General features: G+C 35.5%; 1 protein-coding gene across 8 annotated transcripts in view; it reads right to left on the reverse strand.

Annotated features, from left to right (window-relative positions):
• Positions 1-23324, reverse strand: part of CCDC18 (coiled-coil domain containing 18) — a 100443-nt gene that overhangs the window by 47298 nt on the left and 29821 nt on the right. For 6 of the 8 annotated variants that reach the window (XM_032155340.2, XM_058439569.1, XM_032155339.2 and 3 more), the window contains 9 exons: positions 22643-22767; positions 21307-21467; positions 18582-18805; positions 16799-16909; positions 15760-15891; positions 11875-12009; positions 11420-11497; positions 6852-6968; positions 716-883 (listed from right to left, as the gene is read on the reverse strand). In XM_032155340.2, coding sequence (XP_032011231.1) covers positions 716-883; positions 6852-6968; positions 11420-11497; positions 11875-12009; positions 15760-15891; positions 16799-16909; positions 18582-18805; positions 21307-21467; positions 22643-22767 — 1251 coding nt within the window. The remainder of the gene's footprint in view (positions 1-715; positions 884-6851; positions 6969-11419; positions 11498-11874; positions 12010-15759; positions 15892-16798; positions 16910-18581; positions 18806-21306; positions 21468-22642; positions 22768-23324) is intronic. The other 2 variants (XM_032155336.2, XM_032155337.2) reach the window with 2 other exon arrangements.

Genomic DNA, 23324 nt, shown 5'->3' on the forward strand with positions numbered 1-23324 from the left:
ACATTCAAGTAAGTAATAATTTTTAATTTTAGAACTTTCAGGGGTATTTTCCCTTGGGATTTTTCTTTTAGTGCACTGCTTTGCCATTTCTTTAAGGAATATCACATACCATGTCCTGATCCAAAAAGGAAAAATTATAGGTATTCAGATTAGGTACAAGAAGACAGATTGAATAAAGAAACATGAATTATAAATTGTATGGAACGGCAAACATATAATCATGGTATAAGAGATGGAGGTCGGATTACATAGGAATAGAACTTTATTTTACAATATCAGTACAGAGTATTTCTTATAATGCAAAATCCTTGAGGTTGAACAGCAATTTTTTTTTTTTGATGCGGAGTCTCACTCTGTCGCCCAGGCTGGAGTGCAGGGGCACGATCGTAGCTCACTGCAACCTCCACCTCTTGGATTCAAGCAATTCTTGTGTCCCAGCCTCCTCAGTAGCTGGGGTTACAGGCATGTGCCACAATGCCTGGCTAAGTTTTGTATTTTTAGTAGAGACGAGGTTTGGCCACGTTGGCCAGGCTCGTCTCGAACTCCTGACCTCAGGTGATCCGCCTGCCTCAGCCTCCCAAAGTGCTGGAATTATGGGCATGAGCCACAGCATCTGGCCAAACAGCAATTTAAAAAACTAACCAAAACTCTTATTCATGATTTTAAAAATTTCTATTTCATACAAATAAAACAATCTTGGGCTAATAACATATACCTGTTTTTCAAGTTTAGTTTGAGTATCTTCTAGCTCTCCATTTCTAATTGTCTCTTGTTGTAACATTTGCTGCTGTTGCTGAAGAGTATGCTGTAGAATAATGTTTTGCTCAGAAGTCTCTTGAAGACTGTGATTTTTTATCTTTAGCTCTTTCTGTAAACAATATACCTGGCAAATATATATATCTCTCTCAATACAACACAATGTTTCAAATAAATGGCAGTAAAATGTCAAAGCTGTCCTCCTTATTAGATAACCATCCACTTGTCATGTGGGACAATTACATTCATGTCTATAGTTTGTCACTGGAAGGGCAGTATTCATTTTTCTAATGGGGAGATATACTGGAAGGGTTTGCTTATAGGATTGCTCTTGGTTGGCGTCTGGAAATGTGGCTTTAAAAATGTTCCTAAGTGATGAGGTTGTTTTGCCTGGCTGGGGCACTGAAACATGCCTTCCTTTAGAATTCTGAAATTTTTGATACTTGCAGGCTGGTCCTTGTTCCTGTGTGACAAGCCCCCAGTAAAAACCCTGAACTTTGAGTCATAAATAGGCTTCCCTAGGCAGAAACAGATGTTGCCACATTTCACTGCTATATAAAGGAGCATGTTCTGTTTGACCTCTCCCAGAAGGAGCGAATAGCATAGGCAGCACATAGTTTTATCTGCGCTTCACCTGATTCTTTCACCTTTTCTAATAATAAACTAGAGTCACAAAAGCACTATATGATTTTTATCTATATATTTAGCTATTTATTGTTATTTTTATTATTGCTGTTGTTTATAAAATAATATCCCAGCAAAGCACTGCTGAATATTTATGCTACAAAAAAACACATAAAGGAATGACAATAACAACTAAGAAATTTCACTAATTACTCTATATATTTAGGACTTGAATATGATGGTCTCCAAAATTGCTTTAAGATACTTTTATCCAAGAGCACCTATTAAGAAGAAAAATAAATGCCCTTTGTCCTAATAATCCAAATTCTAAAAATATGCCAGCAGAAATTATTTTTAAAATACTATCAACAATGAAACATAATTTAAAATATATTTTATAATATTCTTCATTTCCTACCAAAGTGAATGGAAGATTTAATAAGTGATGATTGTCAATGTGATTAAAAATGATGTAACCATTTAAAATAATTAAAAAGACAGCTAACATAAAAATTTATAAAGTTAAAAAATCACATTTCATTAATATAATTTTGAAAAATATACATGCAAATAGAAAAATGAAAACTGAAGTATTAGAGAATGGGCTGTAGGTAAATGTTCTTTAAAAGTTTTCTTGTTGTTGCTTATGTAATAAATTTTTTAAATGAAGGAAAATAAAGCCATTCCTTTAAAGCAAAGAATCTTTCCAGTAAATATCATTCCAAAAGGAATTTTAAACTCCTTATAGTAAATAGTGGAAGAGAATCATGACTTGCTTCTTTTTTCTAATTATCCAGCAAGTGAACATTAAGGCCTTCAGGGCCAAATATTCCTTGCTTATTACGAGAAGCTCCGAGATTTCAGATTTCTTCATTGTAGATGATGTTGTATACTCGAAGTAACCCTGGATATCACAGGCAACTAACTGATCTCTAATCCTGAATTATAATCCCTTTTCATGCAAATCTGTTTTGTTTAATTCTGTCTGCATGAAAATAATTTAGTGTAAATATGTGTCAGTATCACCTGTTTTGTTTTCTCTCTTAGCTCCTGACCAAACCTGCAGATCACCCTTCTGCATTGGTTTATTTTAGATAGAACTGACTTGCCTACAAGACAGGTTTAAATACTGTTTTTTTCTTTATTGGAACATCTTGTCTCATACTTACCTATTCAGAGAAAAAAATGGACAAAATATTAAAATAAGACAAAACAGAAGAAAAAAATAAGATCTAACCAAAACACAAAGCCTTACCACATAATAACAACAAAATTTTATTTCAGTAATCTAGTCACTGACATTTCAATTACATATATTGAAATATCTAATATTAGCTATCACAAATATTTACAAAATATAACCTATATCTATCAAACTTATACTGACATTTCATTGTACTGACCTTTAACTCCATTTGGCTTTAGTTTTTGTTTTTGTTTTGTTTTTTTTTTTTTTTTTGAGATGGAGTCTTGCTTTGCGGCCCAGGCTGGAGTGCAACGGTGCGATCTCGGCTCATGGCAAGCTCCACCTCCCGGGTTCACGCCATTCTCCTGCCTCAGCCTCCCAAATAGCTGGGACTACAGGCGCCCACCACCACGCCTGCCTAACTTTTTTTTTTGTATTTTTAATAGACGGGGTTTCACTGTATTAGATCTCCTGACCCCGTGATCTACCTGCCTTGGCCTCCCAAAGTGTTGGGATTAAAGGCGTGAGCCACTGCACCCGGCCAGTTGGCTTTAGTTTAAAAGTAAATATAGAACAAATTGTTTTTACATTATATTTTCTACTAATGTATTATTATATTCCCAGAGTACTTAATATTTTATAATTGAAGTAATAAGAAAGTAGAATTTAGATGATAAAATCTACCTTACACTTAACTTTATCTAGTATCACTATGTACCCAAAGCAGAAAGTCTCATAATTGTTGCTTAAAAATAAAATATAATGCAGAAATATATGATGCCAGCTTCTCAAAATCTAAGTCCATCCATTTAAATGAAGATATTTATCAATGAAACGACTGATTTTATTGAATAAAATCTTTATGCAGAAAACATTTAGGCTTATTCGCATCTACTTTGTATTTAGTTTCTTTTATCATGTTGACAATGTAATTTTGCACGAACACATAACTTTATTATTTTAAAAGCATTGTTAAAAACATTTTAATATGAAATTAAGTATCTTCCAAAAATTCAGAACCCCAAAGTATTATTTTCATCATAAATATATTTATTTCAACATCTAGAAAAGAATATGTGGCTGAGGCAAAAGCTCAGAGAAATATATATTAGTTTTGCAATGAGTAATCAACATGTAGTTTTTACAACTGGCTAAATTTCTACCAATATGCCCTAGGGCCACTTAATTATTCAGCGAGTTATATGATTGGGGTATATTCCCTGATTTAAAAGATAAGAACATCTTTATAATATCACCTAATATTAACAGAATGGATGCACTATTACTCAGATCAGATTTTCTAAAATGTAGCTATATATGATGAAAACTTCACAACTCTGCTGTTAACAAGGTGTTAATTATATTAACCAACATTAGAAATAATTTTCTCTGTAAGACATAATTTGCTGTAAAGGCAAATAAGTCAACAGTTAGTACTTGGATTCTTCTCCATGTTTTTTATCAATACACATGAACACGTGACAGATGACCTTTTAAGTAAGCAAGCCAATGCATGTGCAGTTGAGCTAACAATTGAGCGGCAATAAATGAGCTTGCAAATCTTTCTAATTTACTTACTCCCTAGTCTGGTCAAATATATCTGATTACCGCTTCTGGTTTCTAATTCAGTTTGAGCCTAGGTATGTATTTCCAGTTGTTCTAAAAATCAATCTAAATGAGCCAGGTGTGGTGGCACATGCCTGTAATCCCAGCTGCAGGGAAGGCTGAGGCAGGAGAATTGCTTGAACCTGGGAGGCAGAGGTTGCAGTGAGCCGAGATTGCACCACTGCACTCCAGCCTGGATGACAAAGCAAGACCCTGTCTCAAAAAAAGAAAAAAAAATTGTTCTGTTTATTTTGTGTGTAAATATCTGTTATCTACTCTAGTCTCTGATGTTGTTTCTATGAATGCAAAGTCTAAAGCTCAACAGATTCTCCTATTACAAATGCTGCCTACCTCCAGGTAGATTCCATCTCTGCCAAGTCTATTTATTATGAAGTGGAGTGTGGGTATGGGCAGTATAATAAATGCCAAAATAATGTATTTTGTATACTACTTTAAAGAAGATCATAGTAAAAAAAAAAAAAAAAAAAAGGACATTCCTATTTTTAAAAATCCAAGTACATACAGTTTAGATGATTTAGTTTCTATGTATTGGAGTAGAAAAATACATGCCTGTCAAAGATGCTATAAAAACCTTCATAAGGGAAGGTAGAGAGAGGAAGACATGACCGTATAAAATCTGAAGTTTTTTTTTTTTTTTTTAAACTTCTAAGGCTATATAATTACTTGATGCACCTAAGTCTGGAGTGCTGGTCAACTACATTATTTACTCTTAGATCTACCTATGCCTTTCCCCCGCTCTGCACTGTGTATTGCAGGAAACTGCATTTCTTGGCCTCCTTTGCCCTCTAGATTACAAATAGGTTTGGCTAATGGGAATGGCCAGTAGCTGCAGTGCTCCTCCTCTATTGCCCCAGTTCCTATTGGACAGACCCTTTTTCTTTGGCCCCAGCTCCAGATAGGCAGCCCTGCTTCTAGACTATGATCACACCATCTTTTCCTGATGTTCCTCTAACCTTAACAATGGTAGCAGGTCCCTGCTTATAATAATCTCTGAGTCCCTGTGGTATACTGTTTGGCTCATCTACCCTTTCATCACCCGTGTATCTAATTCTCTGTATAAATTTGCTCTATTTAAAAGATATAAAGGCTTCTGTTTTTCTCATTGGACCTTTCTGATATATTCAAGTCAATCTTGATTAATATGTAAATATAAATAAATAAATAAATAAATAAATATATTGAGATAGGGTCTCGCTGTGCTGCCCAGGCTGGAGTGCAGTGGTGTGATCATGGCTCACTGCAGCCTCGACCTCCTAGACTCAAGTGATCCTCCCATCTCAGCTTCCTGAGTAGCTGGGACCATGGGTATGCACCACCACACCTGGCTAATGTTTTTAATTTTTCTGTAGAGATGGGGTTTTGCCCCATGTTGCCCAGGCTGGTCTTGAACTCCTGGCCTCAAGTGATCCACCCACTTTGGCCTCCCAAAGTGCTGGGCTTACAGGCGTGAGCAACAATGAGTGGCCAAAAGTCAACCTTGATTAAGATTCATTGGAAACAATTTCTAAAAATAAATTTTAACCTTAAAATACATACATTATAAATTCTAACAAATAATTCTTCATTACGATTATCCATTTGAGCAAAGTTGAGTGCCTAACCAAAGTAAAGTGCTACAAATTGAGCATACAGAGATGAGTAAGATGTTCAAGAAAAGTTTCCAAGGCTGCGTGCGGTGGCTCACACCTGTAATCCCAGCACTTTGGGAGGCCAAGGTGGGCGGATTGCCTGAGTTCAGGAGTTCGGGAGCAGCCTGGGCAACATGGTGAAACGCCGTCTCTACTAAAAAAAAATACAAAAAATTAGCTGGGCATGGCAGCATGTGCCTATAGTCCCAGCTACTCAGGAGGCTGAGGCAAGAAAATTGCTTGAACCCAGGAGGTGGAGGTTGCAGTGAGCCAAGCCTGGGCGACAGAGCAAGACTCCATCTCAAAAAAAAAAAGGTTTCCAATCCAGTATCTGAGAAACTTATCTCAAAAAAGTTGAAATTCTAACGTTAACTCTTAATCCTACAGACAACAAAAAAGAACAAAAACAAAATGAAAAATTCTTGAAGAATTTTAAACCCCTAATTTTAAAACAATGTTCAAGATGTCACGTAATTTTATATTAGAATGACTGTAATATTAATAATTTATTCTTCTGATTCCCTAAAAATAAATGAAAGAATTAGAATTTTAAGGTATATTTTATTTTGCATTGAAATGTTTACTCCTTAAAGAAAATAAAATTGGAATTTACATTTTATTGGAAATACTTTTTTATATCAGATACACAAAAGATATTATTTTGGCCAGGCACGGTAGCTCACACCTGTAATCCCAGCACTTTGGGAGGCCGAGGTGGGTGGATCACTTGAGGCCAGGAGTTCAAGGCTAGCCTGGCCAACATGGTGAAATCCCGTCTTTACTAAAAATACGAAAATTAGCCAGGCATGGTAGCGCACTGTAATCCTAGCTACCCAGGAGGCTGAGGCACAAGAATTGCTTGAACCCAGGAGGCAGAGGTTCAAGTGAGCCAAGATTGCGACACTGTACTCCAGCCTGGGCAACACAAGGAGACGCTGTCTCAAAAGAAATATATATATATATTTTGTCCTACGTCTCATGCTTCTTAAAAAAAACACTTGACATATATGCTAAAGTAAATGTTAATTTACCTCTTCAGATTTCTTCTTTAACTGTTTTTCAAACTTTTCCTTATTTCCTTCCAATTGATTCAAATGCAAGACAAGTTCTTCCTTACAAATTTCCAATGCTGAATCTAGTTGCCTAACCTAAGCAGGAAAAAAAGCAAAACAAACAAAAAAAACAAAACGATATACTCAATATTTTACAGCTGTATCTCCTAATGTTACCTGACTGCTTCAAATAGTGAATATACAGTCCTACTTAGGATACAAAATGCCATTATAGAAGATATTTATTGAGTAAACTAATTCTTCATTGCAAATGAGAAAACCAAAGAGAAAACCAAGGGATGGAATCCTGAAGAATAAACAAGAGTTGGACAAGTTTAGAAGGGCATTCCAGGAAAAGGGAGTATGCTCAGAAGCAAGGCCCTACGAAAGTGAGTGGTGAAAAAGTTGGCAAGAGCCTAGGGTAGTAAGAAGATGAATTTGTTGGAAATGGTTATTTCGGAGCCACAATTGACAAGATAAACTGGGGCAAACTGTCAAGAACCTGTAGGCCAAACACCCTAAAAACTTTTCTTTAAAAGGTAAGTGGTATTTAAACCTACTTCTTAAGCCTCCTTGAATAAGAAAAATAGGACAGTGAGTACAAACTAGCATACTGTTAACGATGCTTAAGTGAGATTTTTTTTTTTTTTTTTTTGAGACAAAGTCTTGCTGTGTAGCCCAGGCTGCAGTGCAGTGGTGCAATCTTGGCTCACTGCAACCTCCACCTCCCAGGTTCAAGCGATTCTCCTGCCTCAGCCTCCTGAGTAGCTGGGATTACAGGTATGCACTACCATGTCTTGCTGATTTTTATATTTTTAGTAGAGAGCGAGTTTTGCCATGTTGGCCAGACTGGTCTTAAACTCCTGACCTCAGGTGATCCACCCGCCTTGGCCTCCCAAAGTGCTGGGATTACAGGTGTGAGCTACCTTGCCTGGCCTTAAGTGAGAATATTTTGAAATGCTGAAGTTACTAAGAAAATAATTTGTCAGCTGGAAAAAAAGAAGTGAAACCTTCTTTGCTTTGAAACAGTGAAAATATTTTCAGAAAGGCAGCAATTTAACTTGGTCCAAGTGTTCATATGGTTGCCACTGCTTTACTACCTTAATACCAAAGAGCACCTCAAATTTGGTACTTTTCGTTCTAGGCCCACATATTGATTGCAAACATGCTCCACATCTCATCTATTAATAAGATTCTTGTCTTGCTCCTTGTTTTCTTTATTGTAAATTTGAGCTTCTCAATGGTGTTCTTCCTCTTAATGCTAATAATGTTCTAGTAAGCAGTCTTGAAAAAGTGAAAGAAATCTTAGATTTCTTAGCAGATGAAAAAACGAGAAAAACATTCCCTCTTGCAGATTCTATTCTACATCATGAAATTATCTTTGCCACTCTTATTTCTAAAAAGGGAATCTTATAAGATACAGTTTTTGAACACCACCCTTATAGTCTGTGTATGAAACCACGAACAGCTAAAAAATCTGTAATTCTGAATGACTATCTTTGTTAATAAACTGTTGCCTTAGTAATAATTTTTAATTAACATTTGTTTTATGAAAATTATAAATACTTACAAATTTTCTTTTTTATAAAAGAGAATGGGCATTGGGACTTGTATCATCCTTCACACAGAGAAAATAAATAAAATCTATGATTCTGTCAGAATATCACTACCTAATAGTTAACAGTGTAATAACTCATTTGGGCAAGATTCATCATTAGATATGAAAGCCATTGATTATGAGGTTATTGAGGAACAGGACATTCACATGGCCTCAAAGACTCACCCCAAAGTTAGTTTGCTAATTATCAATGAAAATGTATGCCCTTAAAATAATGAGATCTGGCAGTCATCAAATTAAATAAGGTATATAATCCTGAGAGTGTCTCCTTAAATTTTGTGTTATCACACTTGATTCTCTGGGGTGAATCAGGTCTGGGGCATGGCTAGATACTCTTCAAAGCTTCCAGGTGATGCTGATGCTGCTAGTTCACAGACCATGCTTTCAGTAGCAAGGCTATAAAGGACAATTGTAAGTAATTGGGGAAATCTTAGTATGGACAATGTTGAATGATATTACTGACTTAATGTTGACTTTCTCTGTAATGTAGTGGTGGTGTGGCCATACAGGAGAAATTCTCTGTTCACAGGAGACGCATGTTAAGTATTAAAGGGATAAAGTATTATGACATCCGTAACCTTCTCTCAGGCGCTTTGGCAAAAGGGAGGGGGGTTGGTAGGGACACACACAAGTATGCATGCATATGTATGTGTAGAGAGAGATAAAGTGAGTGTACCTAGAGTTTAACAGAGTTTAACAGAGAGTGAATCTAGGTGAGGAGTACACTATTTTTTCAATTTTTTGTGGGCTTGAAATTTTAAAAAATAAATTAGAAATAAATCAATTATAGCTGATAAACAACTAATAAAAACCCAAAACATCCACTACTCTATTGAATTTCTTATTTGAACAGAGTTTGAAAGTCTGAATCTCATACAGATAAACATCTTGCACTGTATACAAACCACTTGCAAATGTGTGTGTATGTGTGTGTGCATGTGTGTGTGTGTGTGTGTGTGTGTGTGTATAAATAAATGAAATCAAAACAAAAACAAACACCACTCTGCTGAACCAAAGAAGCTCCTCAGGTGCACAGTCTGGAGACAACCAGATAGGGCTCTAGGCTATGCATCTTCAAAAAAAGAAGGTAAGCTCTTCTTTTATGTTTAAGACCTTTTTGTGGGGGTTTTGGGGAATCCAAAGTAGAAAATAAAAGGAAAACAAAAGAAATAAAATCTGTAAGTCTAATAAGCACCTTTTCAATTTTCTATTTAACAGCAGGTAACAACTGGTTTAATTTACTGATTTCTTGTTACCAGTTCAGAATTTTATCAACCTTTTAGCTTAAGTGATACAACTTTAAACTGATCCTTATAACTTTCCTATAGATAAAAAAATTCATATTGCTTTTTTGCAGAGAACAAGTTGAGGCATATTGAGAGACATGAACAAAAGTCATGAAAGGAAGGTAGTAATGACATAATCAGGAGGAGAGAAGTAGACTTCAGGCTTCTATTTTACTGCTATAAATAACTTATGTGTAGAATCAGTCAATATAGCTTAAATCATAGGAATTTGGCTTCTATATTTCTTACTCATTTTGATTTTTCCCCAAACAGCAAACCTGCTAAAGATGTTAAAGGAATAAAATCCAACATCATAATTCATTCTTCTGCTGATTTCTTTTCCATCTCATATCTAGCTATTAACACACGGAAATTCCTTACCAGATGACTGCCAAGTTATGTTAGGTAGTTTAATGAAAACCAGGAGTTAAGTGGCTACATGAGTTTTATCTAATAAAAGTATTTCATGCCTACAATCTCTGTACAGTAATCATTTTTTAATATTAATGAAATTTGGGGCTATTCTTACACAGGGAAATGAACTGACATTGCATTAAATGTTAAGAGTTTTGGTGAATACTACAGGAATAGTTATGAATAAACATATGTCTACACGGGCATACGCAGTCACAAAATGAATTAAAAACAGAATAGGCAAAAAATAACATCGTATCTTTAAAACAAATCTTTTATATTTAAGCTACATATGACAGAATAAACGTCATAGCATATTTGGACCTATGTTTAACATTAAAAATGCAAAAGAGAAAATACTAAATATATAGCAGTTAGTTACAAAACTTTGGGCAACTCAGTATGTGCTAAGCACTTTATATACCCTGTTTCATTTAATTCTCACACTAATGCTCTTCTAGGGTATTGTCATTCCTATTTTGTGGATGAAGAAATTAAAGTTCAAAGAGTTAAACAACCTGGCTAAGGTTACAGCGAGTGGGTAAGCACTTGAAGCCACACTGAAACCCAATTTAACAACAAAGCCCATGCTTTTAACCATGAAGATATACTAGCCAGAAAGCCATATTTTAGCTAGAAATTCTGGCTTTATCTCAATTAATCTTACAAGCCAACTGACAAAAACAAGCAAAATTGAATCACTTTTAGTTTTCTCTTCCTCCACTTCCTCTGGTAATTTTTTTTTTTTTGGTAACACTAATAAGTAGCAATTACAGCTAAAATTTAAAACAATTTTTAGGGTTATAAAAACTGTTTTAAGACAAAAAGAGGCTAGATAACCTACAAACTAGATGATTAACTATCAAATAATTAAGATCATAATTCGCACTAAAGAAAATACATTTAAAGGAACTAAGTTCACTGAGTCAGGTCAAATCGTCAGCTCTGAATTGCCTTTTATCTATACAATGTTTACAATTTATAGAGAAAAGTAAACAAGTCACAAGAATGTCTCTAAATAGAAAAAAATAATTAGCCAGGCATGTTGGAGCACGCTTGTCCTAGCTACTCAGGAGGCTGATGTGGGAGGATTACTTGAGCTCAGGAGTTCAAGGTTGCAGTGAGTTATCATCATGCCACTGCACTCCAGCCTAGGCAAATGAGACAGATTCTGTCTGTTAAAAAAAAAGGAAAGAAAGAAAAATAAATTAAAGTATTAGCATACTAGCCTTCATTGTTTCTTCAGATACTTGGTTCTGTAATGCTTTTAAAGCTTCATCTTTCTTCATATTTTCCTTTTTCATTTCCTAAAAACAGTAAGAAAAGTATAAGTATGCAAATAAACATTTTAGCATTAGTAACAGGCTGTTAACTGATTTGATTAGATTTAAAGGCAAGTTATAGAGACATAAAATATTAGTCGGCCGGGCACGGTGGCTCACGCTTGTAATCCCAGCACTTTGGGAGGCTGAGGCGGGCGGATCACAAGGTCAGGAGATCGAGACCAAGGTGAAACCCCGTCGAGGCAGGAGAATGGCGTGAACCCGGGAGGCGGAGCTTGCAGTGAGCCGAGATTGCGCCAGTGCACTCCAGCCTGGGCGACAGGGCGAGACTCGGTCTCAAAAAAAAAAAAAAAAAAAAATTAGTCAACTTCTAAATAGCACTTTTATAAGGATGATTTTACCCCTTTGCTTTCCGCCAAGAGTCTATCTAGTGATTCAAGATGATGTTGTTTGCATATTATATCTTGTTGCAACATGGACATAGTCTTTTCTTGTTCTTTAAATTGTTGGTCCTTTTTCTCTAGTTGAGCTTCAAGCTAAACATGAAAACAGAATTTTCATATTAAATATTTTAAAATTTTGAAACATTTTAAATATTAAATACATGTGAAACTATAATTGAAATTAGATAGATTTTTGTATTTTGCCAAATTGTCTTCAGCTTCTCTCTTTTTAAGGAAGAAATAAAATCACTTGCATGAACAGACACTTCTCAAAAGAAGACATACATGTAGACAACAAACATACAAAAAAAAAAAAAAGCTCAACATTGCTGATCACTCAAGAAATGCAAATCGAAACCACAATGAGATACCATCTCATGCCAGTCAGAATGGCGATCATTAAAAAGTCAAAAAACAAACAGATGCTGGAGAGGGTGTGGAGAAAAGGAACACTTTTACATTGCTGGTGGGAGTGTAAATTAGTTCAACCATTGTGGAAGGCAGTGTGGCATTTCCTCAAAGACCTAGAGGCAGAAATACAATTTGACCCAAGAATCCCATTACTGGGTATATACTCAAAGGAATGTAAATCATTCTATTATAAAAATACATGCATGTGTATGTTCATTGCAGCACTATTCACAATAGAAAAGACATGGAATCAGCCTAAATGCCCATCAGTGATAGACTGGATAAAGAAAATGTGGTACATACGTACTATGGAATACTATGCAGCCATAAAAAGGAACGAGATCATTTCCTTTACAGGGACACGGATGGAGTTGCAAGCCATTATCCTCAGCAAACTAACACAGGAACAGAAAACCAAATACTGCATGTTCTCACTTATAAGTGGGAGCTGAATGATGAGAACACACGAACACATGGGGAGGAACGACACATACTGAGGCCTATAGGGGGGTGGGATGGGAGAGAGGGAGCATCAGGAAGAATAGCTAATGGATGCTGGGCTCAATACCTAAGTGATGGGATGATCTGTGCAGCAAACAACCATGGCACACGTTTACCTATGTAACAAACCTGCACCTCCTGTATGTGTACCCCTGAACTTAACGGCTGAAGAAAAAAAGGCAAAATGTAGAAACTAAGAATATAGGACCCTTCACCCCTCCCCGTTTACACTGTAGTTGTCACATGTATTATATCAACACACCTCATCAGTAAATAGTGTAATTTCTTTCAACTGCCATAGGTATTATAAAAATCCTATATTTACCAAATATTTACTGTTTTTGTTGTTCTTCCTTTATTCCTGAGGTCCCAAGTTTCTCTCAGGTATTTTTTTTCCATAAAGAACTTTCTTTAGCATCTCTTTTAGAACAAGTCTGCTGGTGATAAATTCTCTATGCTGTCCTTCATCTAAGAATGTCTTTATTTTACCTTCATTCCTAGAGAGTATTTTTGTTGGATATAAAATAGATCGACAGTTTTTTTCTCTTTCAGCCTTTAAAAAATGTTGTTCCATCTTCTTATGTCCATAGGTTTTGATGAGAAGTCTGCAGTAATTTTAACATTTGTTCCCTTATATGCAGTGTCATTTATCTCTGGGTGCTTTCAAAGTTTTTTGTTTTAGTTTTTGGCAAGGATTTTGATGTGTCTAGAAGTAGTTCTCTTTGATTTTTTTAAATTTGTAAATTTATTTACTTCATCAAATTTGTGAAGTTTTCAGACATTATTCCTTCAAATATTTTCCTGCACTAATCTCATTCTCTCCTTTGACTCTGAAGACAAGAATATCAGATATTCCGATAGGTCCTTCCCCATATATCCCTGAGGTTTTGTTCAATATTTTTATACATCTTTCTTTCCTTGGAAAAAAAATGTTTTCTCTATTGCTCAGACTGAATAATATCTATTAATCTACATTCAAGTTCACTGTCTTTTTCCTCTTGTCTGCTCCATACTTCTGTTAAGCTCATCTAAATTACAGCAGCCCCGTGGTATTCGTGGTTTCACTTTCCACAGTTCAGTTACCTGCAGTCAACCCTGGTCTGAAAATACTAAATGGAAAATTCCACGAATAAACAATTCATACGTTTTGAATTGCAGTTCTGAGTAGTGTGATGAAATCTCATTACGTCCCACTATGTCCAGCTCTGGACAAGATGATCCATTTTCCATGCTGTATAAGCTACCTGCTCATTAGTCACTTAGTAGCCATCTTGATTATCAGATCAACTGCCATGGTATCATAGTGCTTGTGTTCAAGGAACTCTTATTTTACTTAATTATGGCCCCAAAGCAAAAGAGTAGTGATACTATCTGGATGCAGATCCAATTTGGATATGTCAAAGAGAAGACATAGCATGCTTCCTTTAAGTGAAAAGGTGAAGGTTCTTGACTTAATAAGGAAAGAAAAAAAATTGCATGCTGAGGTTGCTAAGATCTACAATAAAGAACAAATCTATCCATGAAATTGTGAAGAAAAATAAATTCATGCAAGTATGGCAGTTGTACCTCAAACTACAAAAGTTACACCCACAATGCATAAATGCTTAGTTAAAATAGAAAAGGCATTAAATTTGTAGGTGGAAGGCATTAACAGAAAACATGTTCCAACTGAGTGCAATGTGTTGCACCAGAAAATATTGAGTATATATTAAGACTTCAGCAAGGATCCCCTGAAACAAGTGACACCAAGTCATTTACTGCAAATAAGGGATGATTACACAGATTCAAGAATAGGTTTAGACTGAAAAATATTAAAATTACTGGAGAAGCTGTGTCTGCTGATGAAGCAGCTGCTGTCACATTTCCAGCAGAGATGAAGAAGCTGACTAAGGAGAAAAGATACCATCCAAAGTAAGTCTTCAATTGCAGCGAAACTAGGCTGTTCTCAAAGAAGATGCCTCACAGAACCTACATTCATAAAAGTGCAAAGGAGGCTGGGTGCAGTGGCTCACGCCTGTAGTCCTAGCACACTGGGAGGCTGAGCCAGGCGGATCACAAGGTCAGGAGTTTGACATCAGCCTGACCAACATGGTGAAACCCCGTCTCTACTAAAAATACAAAAATTAGCCAGGCTTGGTGGCGCGCACCTGTAATCCCAGCTACTCAGCAGGCTGAGCAGCAGAATCACTTGAACCCAGGAGGCGGAGACTGAAGTGAGCTGAGATCACGCCATTGCAGTCCAGCCTGGCCGACAGAGCAAGACTCTGTCTCAAAAAAAAAAAAAAAGTGCAAAGGAGGCACTAGGGCATAAGAGAGAGTACACACTTTTATGAGAACAAGTTTTCACATAACTTTTATGACAGTATTTTGTTATAATTGTTCGATTTTATTAGAATTGTTGCTAATCTCTTACTGTGTCTAATTTAAAACTTAAACTTCATAATAGGTATGTATGTATAGGAAAAAATATATAAGGTTCAGTACTATCTGTGGTTTCAGGCATCCACTGAAGGTCTTGGAATGTCTCTCCCATGGATAAGCAGGGACTACTGTATCTATTTTTTTTACTGTGTCTTGCATTTTTGGTCTCACATTTTCTTTTCTACTTTTAACCCAAGGTCAAGAGTGCTTCTATTATTCTGCTTTTTCCTCTCAATCAGTCTTCAAGCAACTGATATTTTTAGGGAAATGGAGTCTACAGAATTACTCTTACTTTAATAATGTCAAAAATAATGATTACAGCTGAAACAGAAGGCATACTATATTCTGTTAAAGCACTGAAAAATTATTCAGAAAGATTGGGATTCTAATTACAGCTCTTGCCACCAACTTTTGTGTATCTTTGTGTCCTCATCTACAAAATAAAAAATGCTGGGGCTAGTAATGTTTAAGTTTCTTTTCAGCACCATATTCTAAATATGTATTACTTACTCTTTCAATCTGCTTTTCCATTTCTTTATGCTGTTCCAAGTGAATTTTCTTTGCTTTTTCAAAGGCTAAACAAATTTTCTCATGCTCTGTATTAATATTGGTTTCTAGACTCCTTATCTTTTCATTCTTTTCCTAGAAACACAAAACACTTTAAAGGAGTATAATTGATTTGGGAGGCCAAGGCAGGCAGATCGCTTGAATCCAGGAGTTCAAGACCAGCCTGGAAAACACGGCAAGACCCTGTCTCTATGAAAAATACAAAAAATTAGCTAAGTAGGTGTGGTGGCATGCGCCTGTGGTCACAGCTTCTGGGGACGCTCAGGGGGAAGCCTGGGAGGCCACGGCTGTAGTGAGCCATGATTGTGCCACTGCACTGCAGCCTGAACCACAGCAGTTTTACATAAAAGTACATTAGTCAACCATTAAATATGTCATACTCCATTCTTTAAAGAATCACAGTAGTTTATACTTCAAACTTTAACAAAATGGTTAAAAATACTTTATCAAGATGAGAAGATTAAACTATTTTAAATATCAAGAAGCATATCAAAGAACTACCATTATCTTCAATCCTATCACGCCTGTAATCCCAACACTTTGGAAGGCTGAGGCGGGCGGATCACCAGGTCAGGAGATCGAGACCATCCTGGCTAACATGGTGAAACCCGTCTCTACTAAAAATACAAAAAAAATTAGCCGGGCGTGGTGGCAGGCGCCTATAGTCCCAGCTACTCGGGAGGCTGAGGCAGGAGAATGGCGTGAACCCAGGAGGCAGAGCTTGCAGTGAGCCGAGATCGCGCCACTGCACTCCAGCCTGGGCGACAGAGTGAGACTCTGTCTCAAAAAAAAAGAGAAAACTTGGATAACTTGCCATATAAGCCTATTAACTTAAAAATATAAACAAGAAATGATCAGAAGAGTTTTGTAGAATTTATACTTTCCTATATATTTTATAATAATGATGCTAAAACAAATGTGCTGTCACAAATTAAGTGCCTAAAAATCACAGTAAATTTGTAGCAACAAAGATAAGTTTTACCATAAGCTCCTGTTCTAGTTCTGCATTTTTTGCAGCAATAGAGGAATAAGCAACTATCTTTTCTTCCAGCTGTTTCTCAAGAGTTAAAAGTTGAGAACATTTCTTTGTCATCTGAAAACACATTGAAATAAATGTAAAATTATTTTTTAAAGGTAATGATTTTGCATTCTAAGATCAAACACCTGCTCCTCTTTTCAAAGTTCAAATACATTGTGTCTAGGTAAATTGGGCAAACTTACAGTTATAAACATTTAGAATGCAAAGTGAATAACTTTTTAACCCACATAATTATAAGTATTTTTTAAAAAAGTGACAATTTAGAAGAAAAACAAATAGTGAAAACAAAGGATCACTTCTTCTATCTATGTAAAACATAAGTCATTTAATTCAGACCCCTATATCCAAAAAGGACAATACCCTCATCTATTTTTAAGTAGCTGTTAAAGACTGAAATAAGTACAATAAAATGTTATCAGCAGTTATTTCTAGTGGTAGAATTATCAGTGGTTCATTTTCTTCTTTTTCCCCTTTTATACTAACAAGACTGTGCTATTTTTGTAATTTAAAAAACATATTAATCCCAGTATTTGGCAATTTCCTAAGTAAACTGGTAGCTATAATTATAAACTGTCTAAATCTCCATCTTCATTATTAACATATGTTCCTATCTTATAGTTCTTTTCCTCAGCCTTGGCTATCGACTTTAAGCTGAGAAAGCAGATATTGAAAAAGTGTACCTATAGATGACTGCAGCCTCTGGTTTGAAGATTGAGTATAAGATACACACATGTGGTCCTGGTCCACAATTACCTAATGAGGCACCCTTATCCTGTCCTCAGTGAAAATGAAGACAAGATATTCACAAAACACTCATTATCCCCTTTTCAGAATGTTAATTCCTTGCATAGTTGTTTCAGGTTTACATGCAGTTGTTTAAAAATACAGACTCTTTAAAACAGCAGAAATACACAAAAAATAAAAATACAGATTCCAGCTAGGTGTGGTGGCTCACACCTGTAATCCCAGCATTTTGGGATACTGAGGTGAGGATCACCTGAGACCAGGAGTTCGAGACCAGCCTGGGCAACACAGCGACTGTCTCTACAAATAAAAAATAAAAAAAATTAGCTGGACATAGTGACACATGCCTGCAGTCTCAAATACTTGGAAGACTGAGGCAGGAGAATGGCTTGAGCCTAGAAGTTCAAAGTTACAGTGAGCTATGATCACACCACTGCACTCCAGACTGGGCAACAGAGCAAGACCCTGTCTCTAAGGAAAAAAAAAAAAAGAAAAAGAAAAGAAAAAAGCAGACTCTTGTGCCCGTATATACTGAATCAGAAATTGCTGGAACAGTACCCAGAAATATGCATATTAAACAGGCTTCCTAGGTGGTCTGGGGTTTGCTAAAATTTGAAATCCTTTATTATCACTCCTTTTCTTCCAACAGCGTAATCCAAAGTCTTTACTTATAAATGTATATTAACCATATTAACTTATACTATGGAAGAAATAATAGGCTGCAATGCAATATTATTTCCACCAAATTTGAGACCTTTTACCCACTACAGAGTTTTTCCTACTTTTAATAACTTTAACTTTTAATAAGTTAAAATACAAAGGTTTCCAAATATAATTTTAAAACAATTTATAACTTATGTGGTACCATTTTTTAAACACTTTAAATCTGGATGTAAACATATAATTTTTATAAAACCCTAAAATAATACCTTTTGTTCTAGTTCAAAAATTAACATATATACCAAGCTAATTCCAAGCTTACTTCACTTTCCAGTTTGCTGGAGTTTGAAGCTTTCTCTAGCAGCTCCTCTTGAATCAGCTGAAACTGACTAGTTCTGTGAGCCATGTTAACCCTCAAATCAGAATTTTCAGCTTCTATTTGTATCAGCTTAGTACGTAGTTCTTCTATTCCAGTAACAAGTCTTTGCCTCTCTTTTTCATATTGCTTGTTCATAGTAAGTTGATTTTGATCTTTTACGCTTTCTGCTAATAAACATAAAAGGAAAATTGTTCTGAATAGGACTTGAAGAATAAAAACCTACTTAAATAGTTGAAAGATTTAGTCATAAACAAAGTTTAGTTTCTGATCTAAAGAGTACTAAAAGGGACAGAGAATGAGACATTCATTAAGGAAATCAAGGAATAAGTAATGTGCTCTCTAAATTAAATACGTAACAAAGAGGAAAAAAGTTCTGAATCACTCATTTTTCTAGGTAGCTAAGACTATTTCTTTGTACCAGAAATGTAAGAATCCTTCTCCACCTTTTAAATTCCATTTTTAAATAGAAATCCTTGTAAAAAAATTTTTTTAAGTTGCCCTGTTTCCTTAAACTGAAGGTAATCATAAAATTTATTTGGACAATTTGAGATCATTAAGAACATTTTTATGTACTGCACATAGAAACAGGTTCAAAAGCTCCAAAGAGTGAATCCTTCCTGACCCCATCGTCTTTCTCTCCAAACTAGCTAATGAGAATTCAGTGATGCTTTAAAAAAATATTACTGAGGGTAGCCAGGCACAGTGGCACCTGTTATCTGAGCATTCAACAGGCTGAGGTGTGAGGATCACTTGAGCCCAGGAATTCAAGACCATCCTGGGCAACATGGCAAGATCCTGTCTCAAAAAAATTACTGAGGGTTATCAGAGGTAGTTACTTGACCATGCCCCTTCTCCACTATAAACATACACATCTCCCACTCCAAGGTAAGTAAGCCTTCAGGAGTGCTTTTAAAAAGCATAATGTAGATGATTACATGAGAACACACACAGATGTGGAAACAAGAAAAGATACACTTTGCCTTCAAGATTTGCATAAGTAGCCATTTCTCATAAATTCTTTACATCCATAATATTTCACTTTCTAGGCTATCTACCTTTTATTGGCTCTGTTCTTGATGTAAGAGAATCTATAACACATTATATTTATTACCACCTCTAATTACTAGTATTCCCAACTTGGAACATTCACCAAGATAGATCATATGCTGGCCAGTAAAGCAAATCTCAAAACACTCTTAAAAATGAAGTCCTATAGAGTATGTTCTCTGATCATCATGAATGACACAAAAATATCTGGAAAAACCTCCAAATATTTGGAAATAAAACACATACAGCCTATAAGTCAAAGAGGAAATCACAAGAGATAACTATTTTGAACTGTATGAAAATGAAAATACAACACATTAAAAAAAGTAGTGGAATATGCCCAAAGCACCGCTTAAAGGGAAGTTTCTATCCTTAAATACTTAGATGAGAAAAGAAAAGAGGTCTAAAATCAATAATCTAAACTTTAAGAAAAGTTCTGTGGGTTTTTTTGTTAAAAAAAAAAAAAGAGAGAGAGAGAAAATTAAGCCTAAAAGTTAACTGGGAAAAAGTACAAAGGATCCTGGTGGAGATGTCATATGTCTTGACTGTGGTGATGGTAACAAGAGTTAAACATTAAAACACAAACGCCTGACAAAACGTATCAAACTGTATATTAAAATGGATGCATCTTAATTGCAGGGGTCCCCAACCCCTGGGCCATGGACTGGTACCAGTCCATGGCCCATTAGGAACCGGGCCACGTAGTAGGAGGTGAGTGGCAGGCGAATGAGCAAAGCTTCATCTGTAGTTACACCCACTCCCAATCGCTCGCATTATTGCTGGAGCTCTACCTCCTGTCAGATTAGCTGCAGCATTAGATTCCCATACCAACACAAATCCTATTATGAACTGCACATGCGCAGGATCTAAACTGCTCACTCCTTATGAGAATCTAATGCCTGATGATCTGTCACTGTCTCCCATAACCCCCAGATGGAACCTTCTAGTTGCAGGAAAACAAGGTCAGGGCTCCCACTGATTCTACATTACGATGAGTTGTATAATTATTTCATCATCAATGTAATAATAATATAAATAAAGTGCACAATAAATGTCATGCGTTTGAATCATCCTGAAACCAACCCTGAACCCGCCCCTGGTCCATGGAAAAAATGTCTTCCACAAAACCAGTCCCTGGTACCAAAAAGGTTGGGGACCACTGTCTTATTGGATATCAATTTTACTTCATTAAAGAATGATACAAAGTCTAATAATTCTGAAGTAACTTTTGCTGTCTTATCACACCACAACTAGTAACAGATTATCAAGTATGTTTGATAATAGAAACAAAACAGTTGATAAATTTGTTCTTTAAAAACTATCATCTGAGAACACATGGAAACATAGAGGGGAACAACACACACTGGGGTCTATCGGGGGTGGAGGGTGGAAGGAGGCAGTGGATCAGGAAAAATAATTAAAGGGTACTAGGCTTACTACCTGAGTGATGAAATAATCTGTAAAACAAACCTCCATGACACAAGCTTACCTATGTAACAAATCTGCACATGTATCCCTGAACTTAAGTTAAATTAAAAAAAATTTTAAATAAAAGTTTTTAAAAAAAAACTATCATCCAAAACTCTGAATAAAATTTATTAAAATAACTCAATATACTTACCTACTTGATGACCACCTAGCTTTACAGGTTCTGTTTCTAAACTACTTAATTTGCCACTTTCTTGGCTGTCATTACAAGTAATAAGACTCTGAGATAACTGATTTGCAGTCAGGTTTGCCTGAAGCTTTTGAATTTCCGCCTCTTTTATTGCAAGCTTAATTCTGGCACAAAAGAAAAGAAGTGAAAAATTAGAAAGATTCTATTAAAAAAATCTCATACTGTACTATTTTTCACCTTTCAAGTTGATTAAAAAAATTAGAATTCTAATATTAGTCAACTCTTTAGGCAGGATATGAAAACTCCTATATACCACTGTAGGATTATAAATTGGTTCAGCCACTTTACAAACTTGATGGTATTTAGTAAAATTGAAAATGTACACACTCTATGACCCAGCAATTTCACTTTTAGGAATATATACTACAGAAACTCTCATATATATGTATAAGAAAACATGTATAAGGATGTCCTTTGTAGCACTGTTTGTAATAGAAAATAGAAACAAGATACCTATAAAGGAACAAATAAATTATGACATTGTTATAGGAAAGAATCCTATACAGCTATTAAAAGTAACTGCACAAATCCATTTGTTAATCTACTCTATCTCAATATGAATGAATTTTTAAAATACTGCTGAGTGAAAAAGCAAAATTGCACACAGTATACAGTACATTTATATTTGTGCACGTGTGTAAACATACAAAAATGAACAGAAAAATATATATCCAATTCATGATGGTGGATACTTAGGGGAAAAATGGGACTAGCCATAAGGATCAAACGGCATTATTCATCCTGTAATGTTTTATTTTTATTTAGAAAAACAGATTTAAAACAAATACCACAAATTTTAAGGAGAATCAATCCTGGTTAAGAAGATTCAGTTCTTAGTTGTGGAATCACAGATACCTGTTATAATATTCTCTGAGCTTTTCTGTATATATTTTAAATTCCTCAATTAAGGGTCTTTTTTTTTTTTTTTTTTTTAAATGGAATCTCTGTTGCTCAGGCTGGAGTGCAGTGGCACTATCTCGGCTCACTGCAACCTCCACCTCCCGGGTTCAAGTGATTCTCCTGCCTCAGCCTCCCAAGTAGCGGGGATTACAGGTGCATGCCACCATCATGCCTGGCTAATTTTTGTATTTTTAGTAGAGACGAGGTCTCACCATGTTGGTCAGGCTGGTCTCGAACTCCTGACCTCGTGATCTGCCTGCCTCGGCCTCCCAAAGTGTTGGGATTACAGGCATGAGCCAGCATGCCCAGCCAATTAAGGGTCTTAATTACCAATAAAAAACATTCTATTTGCTATAACTGCAGAATCTGAAAATTGTACCTCAATTCCGAAATCACCAATTTATTTGCCTCACAGCAGCCAATGCAACGGTCTTCCTTGTTTGAGAAGCTACTCATCTGGTATTTAGAAAGATATGATTTAAAGCCAAATAATTCTCTTTTTAACTGCAAGTTTAAAAACAAACATATGTAAACTTATGTAAATGGGATGCAGTTGCTTTTTTATTCAGAACTTCGAATTTTAAAAACTGTATGAATTTAATGGAAACAACTTGATGTCCATCAATAGGAGAATATGTAAACACATTAAGAAATATTAAGATAATTGGAAAACTATAGTAGTTAAAAGAAATAAACCTGAGTCACATAAATCAGTATGGATATATCTCATAACAATATTGAGTGAAAAACAAATTATAGTGGCAAACAGTATTTTCATAAAAACACTAAGCAACATATATATATTTCTAGATGCATCTATATGTGACAATATTTAAAACATGGATGAGAAGGATACACATGAATTTCAGAATAATTGCCATTTCTGAGGAGGGAGGAAGATAATTGGGATCTGACAAGGTACACAAAGAAGTTTACCTGTAAAATTTTATTCTAAAAAAAACATAGAGTTGATAAGACAATATGTGTCCCAAATTTTACAAATATGGTGCTAAACTAGCATATGCATCTTTCTGTATGTTTGGATAATACAGAATTTTAAA

This window comes from Hylobates moloch, unplaced genomic scaffold (genome assembly GCF_009828535.3).
Source record: "Hylobates moloch isolate HMO894 unplaced genomic scaffold, HMol_V3 SCAFFOLD_5, whole genome shotgun sequence".
Classification (NCBI taxonomy): Eukaryota; Metazoa; Chordata; class Mammalia; order Primates; family Hylobatidae; genus Hylobates; species Hylobates moloch.